A 19,191-nucleotide genomic window follows, 5' to 3' on the forward strand; every position below is an offset into this window, starting at 1 on the left:
TGTCTTGGGAATTTGTCTCTGCAGGAAAAAAATAATAATAATTAAAAAAAAAAAGTCTAGCTTGTTTTTCCCATTGTATTCAACTTGTATCACATCCAATAAGCTAATATAGTAGCATCTTCGTGAGACCCCCTTATCAAAGTAGCCTAAGGAGTCGTTGAAACACCTTGATGTCCAATTAAGTTTGCTGTGCCCTTGTTTGTAAGTGGAACTGTCTTCTTGCTGGGTGTTTATTTGGTATCAATTTGCATTAAGTCCTTGCAAGTACACAGTCTTCTTTGGTCTGGAAAGGGCATTCATCCCATTAATACCCATTAATATTACAAAGTGAGCAGCAAAATGAGTGTGAGTCATTTTTATTTGTTTTTTACTCTCTTATGGGTAAAATGAACTGAAGGGGTTTTATGTTCGAAAACTATGTGTGTGTAAACATTAGCTGTCAGTTGTTTTAGTTGCTGTAAATCTGTTCACTCTTCATTTGAACAAAGAACTCTCTAAAGGTTTTCCTGGATTGCACAGAGCACAAATAAAAGCAGTACACATCCTGCTGAACCAGTACAAATTCCCAGATATTCCAGAATCATTTCTTGTTTTCCTTCCTCTAAGACATAGTTTTCTGCCTCCGATTCTCCAGAACACCCGCCACTTCCATGCTCTACCCTCTGCTCAGCCAGACTGCACAGGGGTACATTCAGCCCCTGAATGCTTGATGAAGAGGTAGCAGTTGTTCTCTATATCGTGAGTATGCAATTTGGAAGAAATCAGTTCCCGCAGTCATTATTTTCCTGTCTTTTGAAGCAAATATTCTGTTTATAATGGCAATCACAGGTTAAGAATCGCAGCCTCTTCAGCCTTTCACAAGAGCTGGATTGAGCTGTGATATGGCAAGGCTTTGGGAACTTTCTCGAACTTCCTTTTCTGTTCAGCTTCAGGGTTTGAAACTTAGCTGCAGGTTGAAACAAGTTTCAGTTATGAAAGGTGCTCAAATCCAACTGCTACTTTAAAGTCACTGAGTTTCGTCATTTTTCCTCTACAAAACCTGTGTTGGATTTTTATATAAATGTATTCAGAAGCTCTGAGCTTCCACAGACTCTCAGGTCTGCCTAAGGGTCTTCACATCTTGACAGAGCCGCTCTTGAATCTGGCCAGATAAACAGTGTTTGAGAAGAAACCTGTGTCCAGCTGCACTTGCAACTTTCTTACGTATAAGAACAGCCATTCTGGGTCATGCCAAGGATGCATCTAGTCCCAAATCTATCTCATACCTGGTGGGTACACGTGAGCATATCCATTTGACAACTTAGGAGAATTTTCACTTTTAGTTGCCTTTAATTTGCTTTCCAGCTGTGGTAGTGCTGGGCCAGAACACAACTACCTAGAGGATGAGCAGCTGACAACAGTGGCTGGATACCAACTGCTTCCTGGGGGAGAAAGGAAACAATTTACAGTGGTTCTTCTCCTGTGAGTGCTTATGATGACTGTAAATGGTTCATAATAAGGTAGTGACCACGTGTCTGAGAAAGCCATGTCATCCCCAGAGCTGATGATGGAAGCAGTCTGATGGGTTTAGGCTGCTCTCATTTGGCTGTTGAACTGCAGTGTCTCAGGTTTTCAAATTCAATCATTGCTGCTGTCATGCTGATTAATTTTGATGTGATTTCCCTGCCAGTTGCACGGCAGCAGCAACAGCAGCAGTGGGCAGGTATAATACAAGCTTCAGTTCACAGTTTCTATTATTCTTTTGTAAGACAAAAGAATATATCCCTCTTCCTCTTTCGCTTTTTCAGTCCATTTTAGACTCAAGATCAGAGGGAAAAATGTCCGAAGGTGCTCCTTGGCTGCATTCATAAAAATCCATCTGGTCATAGCAGGTGGAGATATTTCTCAGAAGAATAATGTGCTGAAGCCAAGATGATAAATATCAGAATAAAAATGGGATTCTCTTTCAGAGATGTTGTTCACCACTTGATTTCAGTGTTTGATTGATTAGCTTACTGTTAGTCATTCAGGTCTGAACACTGGTTCACATGACACATTGCTTATGTACGGTAATTAGGAAACCCCTTTGCAGTCGGTGTGTGCACCTGGTACAGCAGCCTGGGACACGATGTGTGCCTTGACTCAGTGAAGCGTAAACCCAGAATAACAACTTTCGTTCACAGAGAAACATGCTTAATTAGCTGCTCACAAATATGAATGAGGATGGACAATTTTCTGTTTAATTCTCATGTAAGTAATGATTTCTTGTGATATCTGAATCCTTCACGTGTGTGTGCACTGTGATTGCTCTTTCTTTTTTCTTCCATTGTTCAAGCTGTTCTGGGAAGTTTTGAGCATTCTTAAGAGGAGAGCTCGAAGTTTCTAAGGGAAAGATGCCATTCTTCCCCTAGAGCTATTTCTTACTGTACTAGGCAAGGAGTTTAATATATTTTTTTTAGTTTCCTACTGTTTGCCATGTTATAAAACTGGCAGAACTCTAAACGTCTAGGAGCATCGTGGCTTGCCACTCTGTTTTATTTGAGTTTCTCTTAGTGATATCCTGAACAGAAAGTTAAAGGGATTGAAAGCCAGATCTTTGTGACTTTAATCCAAAGCCTGCCTACTGTTATGCTTATTGAAGTCACACAACTGAGAAGAGACGGTGAAAGATACTTTTTTATTTCCTCATCCTCCACAGAAGGATTTGACACAAAACCTCCTTGCTCATTTTCAAGGGTTAAATGAGATGGATTTGCTTTTTTACATGCATGTGATACTTTATCATAAAGAATAACTTCGGTAGCATCTGTCAGTTCCAGGACTGCAGTGTGCTAGATACTGTAAAGTAATTAAAAATAAAAAGGATAAAGTAGGGATGCTCACTAGTTCTCTGACAAGGAAATTGTTACCCTTTTTGTTTCATAAGCATGTGTTTTTATACTGATTATGTCCCTCGCCTTGGGGAAGCCAAGGGAAACAAGGATCATCACTGAAGAGCCGATAGTTGAGCTTTGATCCATGTGGAATCCCATCTGAGTGAAGAGAAGTGTATTTATTTATTTTTGGCATCACCTCCTCATTGGGAGGTTTGTGCTTTTTAAAATCTCTGTGAAGTAGAACTTTGTACTGGAAATGGGTTTGGAACGCAGGTAGGAAAGCTGTGACAGCTTTGCTTGGGAATATGAAAGAAGCACATCTTAAAAACAAAGCTTTATTTCTGAGGCTTCACACTGGTGGAGCAGCTCTGTGTTATACTTTACTGTCAACTGAAGCCAAGCAGAGTCTCCTGATGTGTATTTCCTATTGTGAAGTTCTTTAGCATTTCCTCCAGATTTGTTAAGCTTGTCTGTAATGTGGTGTCCCAGTTACTACAGCCAAAAGATACGGCAGAGCATGCAGGTAGAATGAAATTCCAGTGCCAGGAGTTGCAGCAGGCAGTAGGTGTGCGGTTCAGCTCCTGTGTCTCAGTGCAAGCAAGGAACTCGAGGCTAGCTTTGTTCCCTGCGTTTGCTTCCCTTCACAGCTCCACGCATCAGTGAGGCTCGCTCTGTGCTGCTGCTGTTTTAGTAAACACCTCTCTAAAGGGAGCACCTGAGAGAACACCACCACCAAAATTATCTATCTCATTTCCCTTCTTTAAGTGTCTTTAGGAGGCCACTGGAAGAGGAAGCAATGAAACTCGGGAACTACAGGAGTATGGTAAAACTCTCTGATAGCTTCTGGTGGGAGCCCACAGTGCTTGTGGAGTGACTGCTGTCCCACAGGGCACAAGAGGGTGCTGTGCACTTAGCAGATAGCTGGCCAGGCCCTGTGTATAGTAATACAGCTTACAGTATCCAACTGATGCAAATAAAAGATTAAAGAAATAAAGCTTTACTATCTTATTAGGTAGAAAGCTTTTCAGAATCTCCTTTGTGTCATCCAAAATTGCCTGAAATGTCTGCAAGTGAGGGAAGCTTCAAAAAGATTAAAGAGAATTTCTGTTCTGTGAGGGAAACAGGTGAGGTAAGGAAATAAGCAGGAGCTAAGGAAAGAATGGAGCTGAAACAGACAAACTGAAACAGGAAATGTTATACAGAGGAAGACAGGTCAGAGAGAAACTCAGTAATCCAAGGTGGCAAGAGGAAGGTGTCAGACCCTGGCAGGTGGCCTGCGATGGCAGGCACTGCAGCTGGTCCTGTCTGGCAGAAGATCAGTGCTATGTGCTGGCACTGAAATGCTTGTTTGCCTGGATGCTCTGCCTCTGTTTGACAAACCAGTGGGATACCTAGCCCAAAATAATAATCTGTAGCCTCCTACCAGCCCCTCCACAAACATCTCAGACAGGAAAGCTCCACAAATATCGTGGAGAAATTGCAAAATGCATGAAAGGGTGCAGCATTGCTGTGAAAATAGTGTTGCTTAGAGTGCTTCCCCTATATCAGCAAGAACACACACAAGCAACCGAGAATGGGAAGGTCCCTTTCATACAGAAAGGAGCAGGAGTTGGAGCAAGGGCTGGAATTCAGGGAAGCTGAGTCCTGTTCCTACCTCTGCCACTAACATGTTCTTGGATCTTTCACAAATTGTGCCTTACTGTCTGGAGTCTCCCATCTGTGAAATAGGCGTAATAACGCTGAGACATCTTGGAAAAGAAAATGTCAGGGTCTGATTTCGAACATTTGATAGGAAAAAACAAAGAGTCTGCACCCATAAGTGCTGTGTATTGATAACTTCACTGGAGAGCCACCTTGGAATGTAAAGTGAGGTATGTCATTACTGCAAGACACCGTGTCAGTTATGCTTTCCTTACTGACAGTGGTAGGAACAGCTTTACCTCTGACCTAAAGCCTTCACTGAGTTAGAGAGGGGCAGAAAAGCACTGAATTACAGCAGGGGCAAATGTTTGCAAGACATGGCCTTCAAAGTTTACAAGGCATCAATTCTGCATGAGAAACACCAGTCACGGTTACTTGTTCTTGCTGATTCATTGGATGAATCCTGACCACAGGAGTTGTTTTGCGTGTCCTTTTTGTTCAGGGGTAGTCTATCAGCTTTCCACTTCCTCTGTAATTTAAAGGTAAATATTTTAAATCAACATCACACAAATTTAATTGGACTTTCCCCTAGTGATTTATAGAGGCAGCTATGCCCATTTCTTTCTGGGCAACGTCTTAACAGATATTCAAAACCTGAATGACAGACACATGGATGTGTGTTATGGGAGGGGTCTAGTGGCTTGTTCGAGGTGGTTTGGCCAAAAGACCCCTGAACTAGAAAGACTTGGAAAGACTTGGTGCATTGCAAGATGTGACAGAGAGGGGCTCAAGTCCCTCAGTCACACTCCAGCTCCAGAGCCCATTAGGAAGGAGTTATGTAAGAGGTCTGGTGATTTTGGAAGGTTTTAATTATCTAAGGTGGTTCTGTGTGTGCTAGAAAATCATCCCTGTGTAGGGTTTTCTCAAGTGCTTGTGTGTGTGTGTACTTGTGTTTGTTTTGCAGCACAGTTGCAAGTGCTGCCTTGGCTTCTGTCCCATCCATGACTGTTCCGTCTTTGTGCCCACCTTGGTCTTCTATCCAAAGTTCCCTTTTAGCAACCAGATTTCATCCTTTGTGCATCAGGCTGGTACTCTCAGCTCCTGCTGCGCACCTTCAGCAAGCACTGCTGTCATCAGAAATGCTGGGGCCAACAAGAAAGGCTGTGCAAGGAAACAGAAGCATGCAAAAGGTATGCTCCCTGTGCTCACCATAAGCCACAACACAAAGCCAAAGTCTTGTGCAGCGTAACGTGTTTGAAAAAACAGTGATATTGTGGCATTTCACTCGTAGGTCTGTAATAATCCTTAATAACAGAGTGACACAGCAGTGCCTGGCACTGTCTGGTGGAGCAGATGCATGGAACAGCCTCACCTTCAGATTGCTGTTTAAGGAGGGTCTTTACTGAATGAAAGGGGAAGGGGAGGGGGCTTCTCTTACAAAAACGGTACCACTCACTGAAGGAGAGGGTGGTTCTACCTTCTGTATATCAATGTAACTCTTGGTGTCGGGAGGATATGATATCTTAGATGGAATTTTTTGTACCCTGTCCTGAATGAATGCTCTGAATTCAGTTATGTGCTCTGAATTCAGTTATGAAATGACCTTAAATCAACATCACTGGCCTCTCTTTGATCTGGGAATGAGCTTGCCAATGACATTTGAGCTTGTGCTTTAATCTTTAGGATGTGCACACCAAAATACAATCTGTCTTTTTAGAAAATCCTCATTCATAGCACGTAGGTGTGGCCCAAGCACTAGAGTCCCATTTCTGTCTGCTTACAGGATGTGTGTAAAGAGGGAGTGATGGAGTTAAAAGTTAAGCTTGCAGCTGGCAGAGATCCTACCTTTCTGGGTGTGGATTTGGGGGTGTCACAAAAACACAGATGCCTTCTTGCAAAATCATCTCTGCTGATTGAAGCAGAGAGGCAGGAGGCAGGCGGATTGATTGTCAAATATGTTTTTTGCCCTGCAAATGCAGAAAATCCATTCATTTTTAACTAGCTGAAGATCTGATCCATATTTTTTGCTTTTATCTGGCCTGAAGGACATTACTAGTGCCATATTAGAAAGTAGTCATTTAGGTTATTAAAACAGGAAAACAAACACCCTCATTTTTGAGACCATATTCTTTGTTGCCGCAGTAGATTATTCTCATTGATTAAAAGATAATGAGTCATTTAAATAATGTTAATGTGCTTGCCCTAAAAGCTGGCAAGGCACCCAGAAACAGCACAAGCTATTTCTCCTTGTCTTTGCTGCTCTTCTACAACCTATTTTACAAATGAAAGAGAAAAGAGACCGTAGCAGCCAGCCGGATCCTTCTGACCCTCACCTGCTTTTCTGTCGGGTGTTGATCACTTTGATGTAGGCAGATGTGAAGAAAGAAAATCATTTTTTTCATCAGGGTGCATTACCTGCAGGGCTTTTTAAACGTAAGCTCTTGCTGCCAGAGTCACAGGATTAGGTGTGATTTCCCGTTTGCTGGAATATACAGCAAATATGCTACCAGGCTCTCCGCTTTTTTTAGCTCACAAAAGCAAGGGAGTCCTTTGAAAGGTCCTCGGCTTACCCAATCATCGCTCTTTCCCTCGCATTGTACGGCATTATCATTCTCTGCCAGTGTAAATCCTCACATATGCCTGCCTCCCTCTCCCCTTCAGTCACTGTCTCCCTCCCCCTGCCGAGCCCGCTGCCATCGGATCGGGGCTGATATGTGATCTCCTGGAGACGAGCACACACACACACGAGTCCCAGGCACTGCTGCTCAGCTAGGCAAAATGTCCTTCTCTTAGGAGTGGTGCTCATCACAGCTTGCAAATCCTTGACGATGTTGCCATGCTTTCCTTTCTGCCTTCTGCCTTTTTCTGTCTTTGTCTGCCTGCTCTTCTTACCCGGGGGTCATTTTTGTCCTGCTGTCTGTAGCTGTATGGACTACCACACCATAGACTGCCGGGATCAAGGACTCCCAAGTGTTCCTAATCCATTTCCATTGGATGTACGGAAACTTCTTATAGCCGATAACAACATTCAGGCAATACCAGCTGACTTCTTTATATTTTATGGAGATCTGGTCTATTTGGACTTCAGGAATAACTCCCTCACCTCTTTAGAAGAGGGCACTTTTAGCAGCTCTACTAAACTGGTGTATTTAGACTTAAGCTACAATAATTTAACGCAGCTTGATGCTGGGATATTCAAGTCAGCAGAAAAACTGATCAAACTGAGCCTTGGAAACAATAACCTGGTGGATGTGGATGAGGCTGCTTTTGAGAACCTGGAACAGCTCCAAGTGTTAGAACTGAATGACAATAACTTACAAAGCCTCAACGTGGCAGCCCTGGAAGCACTGCCCTCCCTGCGGACTATACGCTTGGAGGGCAACCCTTGGGTCTGTGACTGTGACTTTGCCAACCTTTTCAGCTGGATACAGGACAATGCATCCAAGCTCCAGAAAGGTAAAGCTCGGTGGCTTACAGCACAGTGTGCACATTGCTTTGTACGTGTGTCTCGGAGGGAAGGAGGGTTGTTGGTCAAACTGTCTGTGCGTCCTGCCTGCAGTGACCTGAACTGCCTTTTGGTCGAACTGTAATTGCATGCTTTCAGCAAAAGAGGCCATTAAAATGATGTTGGTTTCTTTTTAGCAGCAGGTCTTCCTCCCAGTTAAGAAATAAGCTTTAAAAAATAAGCCATAATAATTTCAATTTATAGACTAAACTCACCTAGGCAGTAAAGGAGCCTTTTCAAATTCATTGTGCCCAGAGCTGATTCTCTTCCAGACCTCGGTTTCTTTCTACAGTAAGCCCTTTGAACAGCTAAATATTCTGTGCCAGCTCCTTAGGAAAGTTGATTTTCCTCGCATTTTACTCGTCAGCTACAAAGCTGCTACAGAGGAGTTAAATCCACAGTTTATGCAGCTGTGGTTGTCAGCCCTTTCCCAGAACTATTTTGTTGTGATGTTCTGAAACTCTGTTCAATAGCGTGATTATGGTGCTTTTACTGAAATAGCACTGCTTCCAATATTAGGAATAAATTAAAATGGCTCTGGAACACCTCAAAATACAGGATATGTAATTCTGGTATTTGGGCCAGTAATTTTCAGAGGAGCATGGACAAAGAAGACTGCCACGTGTCCCTGGGAATCCAAGGATTTGCTCCTCATTTCCCACCTGACCCCAAAGCCATCCTCAACCCAGCTTTAGCAGGGGATCACCTCGCAGTTCTGCCTCCCAACAAGCACTGGAGCAGAAGCTCCTGCCATCGAGCTGCCCAGCTGCTAGCAGAAGGGCGACTGCTGGGAGCACAAAAGCTTGTAAGGGCTGCCAAGGATGTACAGGTGTACACGAAATCACCGGGGTCTGGGCTTTGTCCAAGGGATGACATCCCTGCAGAAGGTGATGAGAAGTAAAAGGCTGGGGGAGAATCTCAGGAGAATGGGCTGAGGTCGAGTAAATCGTTTGTTGACTTCAGATGCAAAAAGAGAAAAACACTGCCCAGGAATTTCAGAGGTCTTTTGTCTCCTCTCTTGATCATCAGTTTGCAATCACTTATTCAAGCTTTTTCTATGCTCATGACCTTGGGTGGCATTTTTATTATACTCATCTAGGTTGCCTTAAATATTCTTAGCTGTAAATACTAATAATAGTAATAATAGTAATAATAATAGCAGTAGTACTAGTAGTAATAGTAGTAACAGTAGTAATAATAATAATAATGAAGTATTTTGAGGGATTTTTTTTTTTTCCTGTCTGCCTCAATGAAATCTTTACCCTTTGTGCACCAAACCAAACCTTGACTGTTCTTCCACCTTCCCAGTGCTCTAGTGAAAGTTCACTCTGTTTGAGCCAAGTATTTGCCCATCTCTCCTGCTGGCTCTCAGCCAAACATCAGCTCACTGCCCCATGCTTTCCATCTTTTCCTGAACTTTAAGCTCCTTCCCCTTTGTCCAGACTGAGTCTGCTCAGATAGAGCCTGTTGCAGCCCATCTCTCTTTCTTTTCTGTCAGTGTTTTTTAACCTTATCTGAACTTATGACTGGAAATCTTAAGAACCTAAGTTTTTCCATATCATTGTCAGTGTTCCCCAGCGTCTTGCAAGCTTACAGATTTTTTTTTAACAGTATTTTATCTCATTTAAAGCAATGGAAACTACGTTTCAGTCAAACAACTGAAAAATAATAATATACTAGCCTGTTTCAGTTTGGTTTGATTTGGGAAGACAAGGAGGAAAGAAGCAGGTATTTAAATGGCTGCTTTTCATAGCTGCCCTCCTGCCCATTGCCTAAGCAAATGCTCTGCTTTGCATTTCGTCCCAGGTCCAGATCTACCGATTTCTTTGCAGCCAGTCATGTTGGTGAGGCTTCAGAAGAGCACGCAAACTCAGCATCTTGCTTGCTCCTTGTGAGCTGCTGTCACAAACAATGCTGGCTGCCTCCTTTCATAGACTAGTACAACATTATTCCTGAAGGTGAGGGCAAAACTAATCCCCAAAAGAAAAGACCCTCTCAGTGCCATTTTAAAGCAATACAGCCACAGTTGAGTGCCTTTTAAAACAACTTTCGGAAAGTTCATGTAGAACTAATTCTTACGATTGGGATTTGATCAGGTTTTATACACAGTCATCAGTTTTTAATGAAGTTACAACATTTTACCAATTAGGAGCTAATGATGTTAGCTTTATTTGTCTGCTTGTACTTGTCCAAAGCCCTGTCTGCCTGGCATTTCTGGTGGTATTACATCTTCCCTGGGAGGAGTGGGAAGAGCAACTCAAAGACTCAGCATTCAGACTCGCTGGCTTCCTCATGATATGCTGTGAGGTTGGAGGCAAGTATTCTTGCAGCAAACACATCAGGATAAGTAGGGCAGCAGGCATTGTCCGGAAACACTGCAAAAGAGAAATATAAGAATACATTTTCAGGGTCCAAGAAAAGAGCTTCCTTATCTTGGCTGTATATTTGTCTCTTGTAATGCTGCAGAAGCTCGAGCATTTCCATTGCTCTATGAATGGAAGACAGAAGGATGGAAAAAAGGGCTGGCTGGAGTTTTTCTTCTCTTGATTTTCTTTAAGAATATGCTGTGATTTACACTACAGAGCAGTTTAGTGACAGACTGATGTTCCCAAGCCTTTAAATGACAAAATTTGTGACCTGGATTTACTGAGAAGGGAAATATGGAAGGGTGAATGACGGTAACTTGCATCAGTGATCCCCAGCATGTTCACACAAAGTACAAAGAGCCGCAAAGAAGCTCTGTACAGTGTCATGTGTGTCTTCTGCTGGATTGGGATGCTTCAGAATGGACTAGGAAGGGAAAAGGTATGCCAAAGTGGAAAAGAAACACACTCCAACCGTCCTGTGGATGAAGTAGGATCCAGGCGTGCAGTTTGGAAGTGTTGCATGGCAGTCCCTGGGGAGTCAGAACCAGTAGCGAGAGAAGATAAATGGCTGGGAGAAATACACTGGCAGGCTTACGTATAGGGAGTTCATGTTGATTCTTCACTTTCAGTGACACTTAAAATAGTTTAATGTGCCCTGTCTGCATGTCTGAGAGAAATCACTCAAGCTGGAACTGTTTACGAAGCCTAGCCACTGTTCCACCTTTTAATTTTAGCACTGCAGTAAAATGTCATGCTGGTCAAACCTGCCCTTGTTTTTTTGCAAAAGAAACACCAGCTTGCTTTAAAAATCGGAGTTTTGTCAATCAGAACAGAAATCTTGATAATTGATCCTGAAACTCTCTACCTCTGCAATTAAGGCCTCTGGAGAACTCAGTGATCTGAACAAAAGACATACTTTAACTCATTAGCTTTGCAAAAGCCAGGTCCACTTTCTTTCTGGCATGCTACCAGAAAAAGCTTGTGAAGTTACAACTGCTGCTGACCTGCCTGACTGGCTGACTGGAAAGCCTCTTTCCAGCTGTGCTGCCTTTGCAAATCTAGCTCGTCGCTGCACACAAGCAGCTGGGATTTAAATCATTTTACAGATCCCAGCAATTATGCATCCAACCTAAATTTCTAACTAAAGCATTGATTGGCAATAAGGAACTACTATCACACGCCAAATTTGCAGGCAGAAACTGCCCTAAAAGTTTTGCAATGAAACTTGGCGTGCTACCTGCTTTAAAAAAATAAAAAAGCAAATATATTTTTCTGTTTGTAAGACAGATATCAATAATGGAATTTTCATCATCCTTGAAAACCAACAAGATTTTTACCCTTTTGTTTGGTTAATAATGGATTAAAAAAAACGAAAGAGTGTGCATAATGCAGTGCAGAGGAAGGAACTGTGAAGGTCAGTGAAATGGTGCTAAGTGGAGAAGACATAACAGTTGTTTTTTTCCCAGAGAAGACACAAAGTGTTAACTGTGGGTCACAATGGGACAGTTAAGTTGTAAAACTTAAAAAGATTTTCTGTGGAAGGGTGAGTTTGATTTCAGAGGCATTTGATAAGCCTGAATGGCAGCATGATGGTTGATGATGCACAGTAAAAGCTTCCCAGTAGGAGGAGTATGGAGATAAAGAATACTGGATAATTTTTATTCATTTATTTATTTATTTTTAAATAGAAAAGCTTCTGTAAGATCTCTGTCCCCTTAAGACAGTTGTCTTTCATGGAAGGTTTTATTCCATGGTGGGGCAAACAAACTCTCAGAACAAAGAATATCTTGAAAAAATAGAAATCTAACTTGTTCTTGAATGTGTTCAAAGAATTCAAGGAAATCACACATCTGAGGTGTATGCTATTATCTTCTAGTTTCTACTTGCATGTATTTGTTCCTCAGAATCCTTTTTACCTTCTTGAATTTTACAAAAAACATTTGATAAGCCTGAAGTTCTCTTAAACGGGAATTGAAGAAGGCAGAGGAAGAAGAAGAGAGTTTGTTAGGAATCTGACAGAAGTAATTAAGAAAAATATGATAGAAAGCAAAAAAGGTACTGAATAAAGGGGAAGGATGATTATTGGTTAAATATCTTTTGTGCATAACACTTCAAAGCTTTGAATTTAGTCCAAGGAAATTTGCCATTATCCTTCCTTCCTTCGTTCCTTCCTCCCTTCCTTCCTTCCTTCCATCCGTCCATCAAGTCACCTTTGAGATTTGCGTTTTCTGCTGTGGTGGGAGCTGGAAATCTTACAAAAATACTCACCAATTTCTAACGTATGGAAGGGCTTTCTTCTACTTTCAAAGCTTGTGTTCTGTATCACATTCTATCTTTCCTATAAATGCAATTTTTTTTCCTGCCTTGTCTCTTAACCTAATTTTTCCAATGATACTGCTTGAAACTCTGGGCTCATCCAGCAGAAGGTTGTGGGCGTCCATTACCTGCAGAAATGAGTTTCAGAAATGCTGCAGTTTCATCATTTAAGTACAACAAGCTTTGATGGAATAAGTTTTTGGTGAAAGGTGCTGTTTAGAGTGCATGACACTACAAAATAAATTTCTCGAGTCCTTCTGAGCATCTCATCTTGAAGGTAATGGATTCAGTTAAAATGCACATAGCAAAAGCAAATGCAAAAGGTCTGCAGTCGACATATTAGAGTGATTTGTAGAAATCTGCTGCTGATTTTTACTTTCTGTGAACATGCTTTTGGGCAGCTGTGCCTCGTTTGCTAATGACTAATGCATTTTTAACATGACTTTTAATTAGTGCTTGAGTATTCCTCAGTGTGACAGAGTGTCCATCATCTTTTTTTGTCTTCTTGGTAGTTTCTTTGGAAAAAACATTTCAGGAAGTTGAGCAGAGTTTCTGGGACTGCAAGAAACATTGTGTGCTTTTCATGCTAGATACAACGGTGCTTTCTCAACCTTGTGTGGTTAACAATACTCCATTTAAGTTCCCCACTATCCATTGCATGAATGAAAGTTTCTGCTGCCCTTTTTATCAAAACAGTATTAGATAGACCTGAAGCAATTTACTGAGAAGTTTTTGACTGATCATTCTTATTTGCACACTGACATTTCCAGAGAGACTTGAAAAATTCATTCAGGATTGGCCAGAGATGGAATTCCCAGTAGATTTTTACTCTCTTTGATAAATGAAGGCAATATATGTTTTGAGTAAGATGAGCTATAGGGGAGGACTGCAAAGCCTATGTGACAACATGAAGGCCATATCTAGGACCGTGTTTTCCTCCTCATTTAATCAATTGTTGCTCCACTTTGGAAAGTTTTGTACAAAAGGTTACAGATCCTTAAGAGACCCAGAGCATTTTTTGAGTGCCAGTATCGGTACAGATTCTATTTAGCTACTTTTAGGACTTCTGTAGCTGGTACCTCCTCAGTACGGACGGATAGTTAAACCATGGTAAAGTGCTGTGTTTCCATTCAAGGACTGTCCATGCAGAGAATAGGAGGGAAGGATGGTAGTGAGAGAAGAGGCAGGAAAAAAGCTAAGAGCAGGGGACAATGAGACAGTAAGCAGCCTTCTGGAGCTGGGTACTTGAACTGAATTCAGTACAAAAAGCAGCAGTTACGAGATTCAGAAGTGAATCAGTGCAGTGAGAACGGAATAATTTTTGTAAGCCCGTTTAGAAAGGCTGTGCCCGAGGTGATCATCTTTTGGTTTTCCACGTCCTTTTATAATCCCATTCCAATCCAAGATATACTACTAAATAAATTTATTCTGTAAATAAAAAACCATCACGCTTCTGTAGTCCAGGCCCTTAGAGTAGCCCTTAGGGGCTCACTGAAGATGGTAAACATTGTCTTCAAAACACAGCATCATAATTATATGTGAGTACAAGCTTCACTTTACCTTCTAACCTAACTAAAAGCTGGTAAAACAACTCAGCTTCTTGCGAGTCCTCTTGACTTACCATTCTTTATCAGTACCTATGTTCATCTGCTATGTAGACAAGGCTGCCTTAATTTCATGTACTAATATAGAACCAGAGCAAGCTTCTGCTAATCAGGACAGACTGTTCTGTCCATTACAGCTCAGTTCTTCCCGGGATATCATGCACATGCTAGCACATCACTAGTACAGAACATAATATCCAGTTTTTGGAAAGGAATTAAAAGCCCTAAAAATGCCCATTCAGCAGCTTTTATTCTGTTCATGCAGAAACTCCTAAGATAAATAAGTATACCTAACAAGTGCAACAGATCTGTTTCTATATATATGTACATATATATAAATACATAAGGTGATATCCAAGGCATTTTCAGTAAAATGATCTGGCTGCCACTGCCTTTTCGCTGTTTCTTCCATCCTAAGGTTTTTTGGAGTACTTCCATCTCTCAGGATTTCAAGATGTGAGGACAGTTTGCAGTGTGGCACCTAATGTTAAACTTGACAGTTTGCTTCAATGGCTAAATATAAAGTACCTTCTGATGTTAAACTAGGAGATTCTAGGGCATTTGGCCATTAAAAAAAAACTATTTAGAGGTCTAAATATAGGCTTCAGGTTTTTTTAAGCCTTACTTTTCTGATAGCTTGAGGCTAATTTTAATGAAATTCCATATCTCTTCAGAAGCAAAGCCTCTCTCACTGCTTATTAATAGATCTAATACATTAGTGATGATGTTTAAGTCGACTAAAGAGAACTATAGCTGGAGGGAAAATACCATACAAGAAATAAAACACCACACTTAAACATTTCAAGTCCGTGTAAACTACATTCAGTGCCATGGGAGAAGAGCTGAATTCCACCCAAAAAGGCAAATATCAATTTTATTTTTCCTAAAATATTTGAGTAGCATATTATAGTGCTCTTACAGTTACTGGAATGAACACATTTACATTAAACACACGTTTATGGCTTGTTTCATACATTGATCTGCATGTATTCCTACATGTATCAGTGTATGTACGAGTGGGCATTTTCATAATCTCATACTAGTGTGCATTGTTATATTAGATTATATAAAATTATATAGATATTTCTTTTAATAGTTGTATTATGTGAAGTCTACAAATACCCAATAGAATTGGGGCTTCCCTTTCTTTTTCTTTTTTTAAACTCAACCTCCAAAATAGAGCAAGATTTCCCAGTTACAGACGGTTAACAGGCAAAGCCCACAATATTGAAGTAATAATGAATTTCGGAAGTTGTCCAATAAAAAGTACAGTTAGCATAGGTATTAAGAAATCATGACACAAGGAGTCCTGCAAATAGTTAGGTCAACCTGTGTAAGTGATATGTGCTGCTGCTTGTCTTCAGCCAGTGGAATATAAAACAAAGGCACAACTCACAATGCAGTCAAAATATCAGCCAAACAAAAGACCAAACAAAACAAGCAAAGCAAAACAAAACAAAATCCCCTGCTTCTCCCTTTAAAAATTATGGCTCTAGAGCTCCAACAACTTCACCCTCCCCACGTAACTTAGATATCTATTCCTCTGGGAACAGACCCATATTTCAACCCATTTTTTCAGTATTTAGAGACCAGCCTATGCAGAATCTAGCACCTGGCCCTTGACTAGGATTTCAAAGCATTCCCTTTTTAAAAGCAAACAATTCATTACAGCCTGGCAGTGTAGTGCATCTGCTTCTTCAGAGGACATAGCAGAAAGTAAGAGCGCGTGACATTGTCCTTGAGACAGCTGGAGTTTTTACAGATAATGTGCTGGCCCTGACCAAAATAACAAGCTGTATATTTATAACGTGCTCACACTTGTTATTTCATTTACAGATTTGTTTGGTATGAAGAAGCAACTCTTTGAACATGTTGTGGGAGCAATGAGATATATATGTAACTATCATCAAAGGTTTTCTTGCTGCAATAAATATTGAACCTCCTTGTGATACCCTTTATAAGAAGCCTGACTGATTTTGTAAAAGAATAAATAAACAGGTTGTACTGAATTAAAAGTGCATCTATATAACAGAAAATGATATAATTCAAGTAGTCAAAATGTGTGAAAGTCGACCCCTAAGGTTAAATGGCACTGTCCTCCTCTGCAAGTCTTGTGTGGAGGGTGCTCGTGTAGAGGGTGTGTGATGACTTGGGATTACTTTCAGATTACTTTCTGCCTAAGCAAAGAACAAAACTGGCCATGTTGCTAGGCACGAATGTAACAGGAGAGGTGGAGCACGTAACATCAGTGCTGCACACGCTGGATGCCCATGTCTTAAGGCCAACCTACTGTTAGTAACACAAAGAAAGTTCCATACTGCTCTGGAAGGAAGCAGCTGAAATGGCATTGTTTGTGTGTTGTGCTAGGCAGACGTGCCCTGACCTTCACATTGTGGTGTTTTCAGGTAAGCAATTGGAAGCTCTGGTCTAATACTGGCTGCATTAGCTTTAGGAGGAGAAATTCCTCGTGTCACTAGAAATAAAGCTGCTAAGCTTGCTACTATTACAGATACAGGCCCTTCCAAGTACTCCAAATTCTCTTTCGAGTCAAAATAAAAGGTTCTGTTAACTGTATTGGGGTTTGCAATAGTGTCACAACACAGCTGAAATACCTCCAGAAGAAACAAAAAACCAAACCAACGTTCACTGAGCAGGATGGAATGATGGATGTTCCTCTCTCCCTCCGTCACTGCTGTGTTTCCACTGCGCTCTGCAGTCCTTCTAGCTTTCCAGGATGATTTCCAGTGTGATTTTAGCAGACTGCCTTGTGTGTGGATAGAAGTCAGTTCATTCATGTCTTGGGCAAATGGTGCATACGCAGGGTGGGTGAAGCATTAGCTGGGAGCTAGCAAGGCCTCTCTACCGACCCCTGGTTTATGATGTTGTGTTTTGCCTATTGGCATCTACTGTTTTCAATGACTAAGACTTCTGAAAAACAAACAAACAAACAAACAAACAAACAAAATCCTTAAGGCTAAGCTAGCACCTTGGAGTGTTGAAAAATAAAGCAAGTAGAAAAATTGTATCTTATCTATTTGGTTTGAGAACATGACCTAGATTTCAGTACCAATTGCTACATGGAGAGAGAAGAGCTTTTTTATATCTCTCCATTGTATAATCAGACTCAAAATCAGTACAGTACACTGATTCTCCTAGCAAGAAATATCCTCTCAGTGACTTGGTATGTTGGTAATTCTCTTCAGTTTGTATTCTGTGTGCTGTGATGTTAGGTGAAAGCATCGGGGAAGAGGAATAGAGCTCAGAGCCTACAGGTTCCATTTAGGTCTGTGGCAAAACTGCTGCTGGTAATGCTGATGAACAATTGGGCTCTTTTCCCTCTAGGATCATGAGCAGATGCTGCAGCAGCAAGTTATTTCTAGAGGCAAGGGCTGCAGTAAGTAGAGCTGTTGAGAATGCTAGTTGTTTTTTTGTTTGCTTGGTTTTAGTTTTGTTTTTCCTCTGTCTATCTCTCTCTCTATAATATATTGTTTTTCTGCCTTCCTTGTGGAAGCTTAGATTTGCCACTCCAGCTCATCAAGGCCACTGCAGCACAGAGATAATTTTAAAAGCTGGCAGATGAGGACACCAGAGAATTTCTTTCACAAAGTAGAATTGTTTATGGTCACCTGTGCAATCTTTCTTTAGACAGGCTGAGGACACAGCTCAGCTGTTAGGAAAATAGCAGTGCTGATAAGAACTCAGCAGTTATTAATGGTTTGTTTTACAAAATGAAGGTTTTTGTTTTTTGGTTTTTTTGCTTGCTACAAGTGAAATGGAATTTTAGATGGCATATTCACTTAGACCAGGCTTTTCAGCCAAAATATTGCTATGTTCTTTTCCTGTTAGCAAGGAACTCCTCTTCAAACAATTTTTCAATAGGATACACTAATTTTCTTGCTGTTTCTATGCAATAGCAGTAACTGCTTTGATTACCCACTTCAATTTATTGAAAACTGTTCCCTTTTTTAAAAGCTAACTGGAAAGACATAGGTCTTGGAGTCGAAGGCTATGGCTTTTCTCTCCTCCCTTATTTCTTATGGCTTTAAATAGGAAAAGTGCCCATTTGTGTCCTTTTTTGTTTGTCACTCCGGGTCTTCCCCCGGAGTTGCTGTTCTCAAGTCTAGATGAAAAGAAAATACGGACTCGGTGCCAACAACTCTAACTTCTGGTTCGTACAAAGAGCTCTATCACAAGCTACAGAGTGCAGGAGTGTGTACTTCCTCTCACCATCTGTGCAGTCACAGGCACACTCCAGTGCTCCACTGTGTCAGCCTGTGCACAAGGCACGGTGTGTGTGAACACCGCAGGTTCCAGATTTCCAAAAGGCTCGGAAAGTGTTTGAAACCGGGTGGCTCCTCTCCTTTGCAGGCCAGTTCCACAGACAAGAGGTTTCAGAGGTCTGCAGAGCAAGTTGCCTCGCCATCTGCCACGCAGCAGCAGTGTGCTCCAGGCTCAGGGAAAAAATGTCGCCTGTATTCAGGTGGCAATTTGCCTAGAGGAAGCCGTTCAGCCTTGGGCATGCTGACTGTTGTCCTGTTCTGCTGGCAGCTTTCATTAGGTTGTGGGTGAGAAAAGAAGGAAAGCAACAGAACTTTAAGCAGATAAGGCAGATACACGATGGCTTTTAGAGATCAAAATTTCATACAATCAGCATTGATACCGGGTCAAATAAGTCAGGGTGATGCATCAAATGGATCCCCAGCTGACTTGGCTAAATCTTCCTCTTGAATTAACATAACAGCTAGGCTGGATCCAGATCGCTAGTCAGATCTGTACCACAAGTGCCAAGAGCCTGGGTTTTGTAATAAAACATAATACACCACAGCAACTCAAGCACAAGAAAAAGTGGAATTTGTAAAAAGCAGAGGAAACCTTATTCCACATCCTCTCTGCAAAGTGGCACA

General features: G+C 41.4%; 1 protein-coding gene across 5 annotated transcripts in view; it reads left to right on the top strand.

The window, feature by feature from the left end:
- Window positions 1-19,191, top strand: part of LRRC38 (leucine rich repeat containing 38) — an 89,192-nt gene that overhangs the window by 39,911 nt on the left and 30,090 nt on the right. For 3 of the 5 annotated variants that reach the window (XR_011089576.1, XR_011089577.1, XM_068658901.1), the window contains exon 1: window positions 5,772-7,952. Coding sequence is in view for 3 of the 5 variants with exons in the window: in XM_068658901.1 (XP_068515002.1) it covers window positions 7,325-7,952 (628 nt within the window). In the remaining 2 variants the exon portion in view is untranslated. Of the gene's footprint in view, window positions 1-1,344; window positions 1,462-5,580; window positions 5,687-5,771; window positions 7,953-19,191 lie in introns of those variants that run through there. The other 2 variants (XM_068658899.1, XM_068658898.1) reach the window with 2 other exon arrangements.

Source organism: Anas acuta, chromosome 22 (genome assembly GCF_963932015.1).
Source record: "Anas acuta chromosome 22, bAnaAcu1.1, whole genome shotgun sequence".
NCBI lineage: Eukaryota > Metazoa > Chordata > Aves > Anseriformes > Anatidae > Anas > Anas acuta.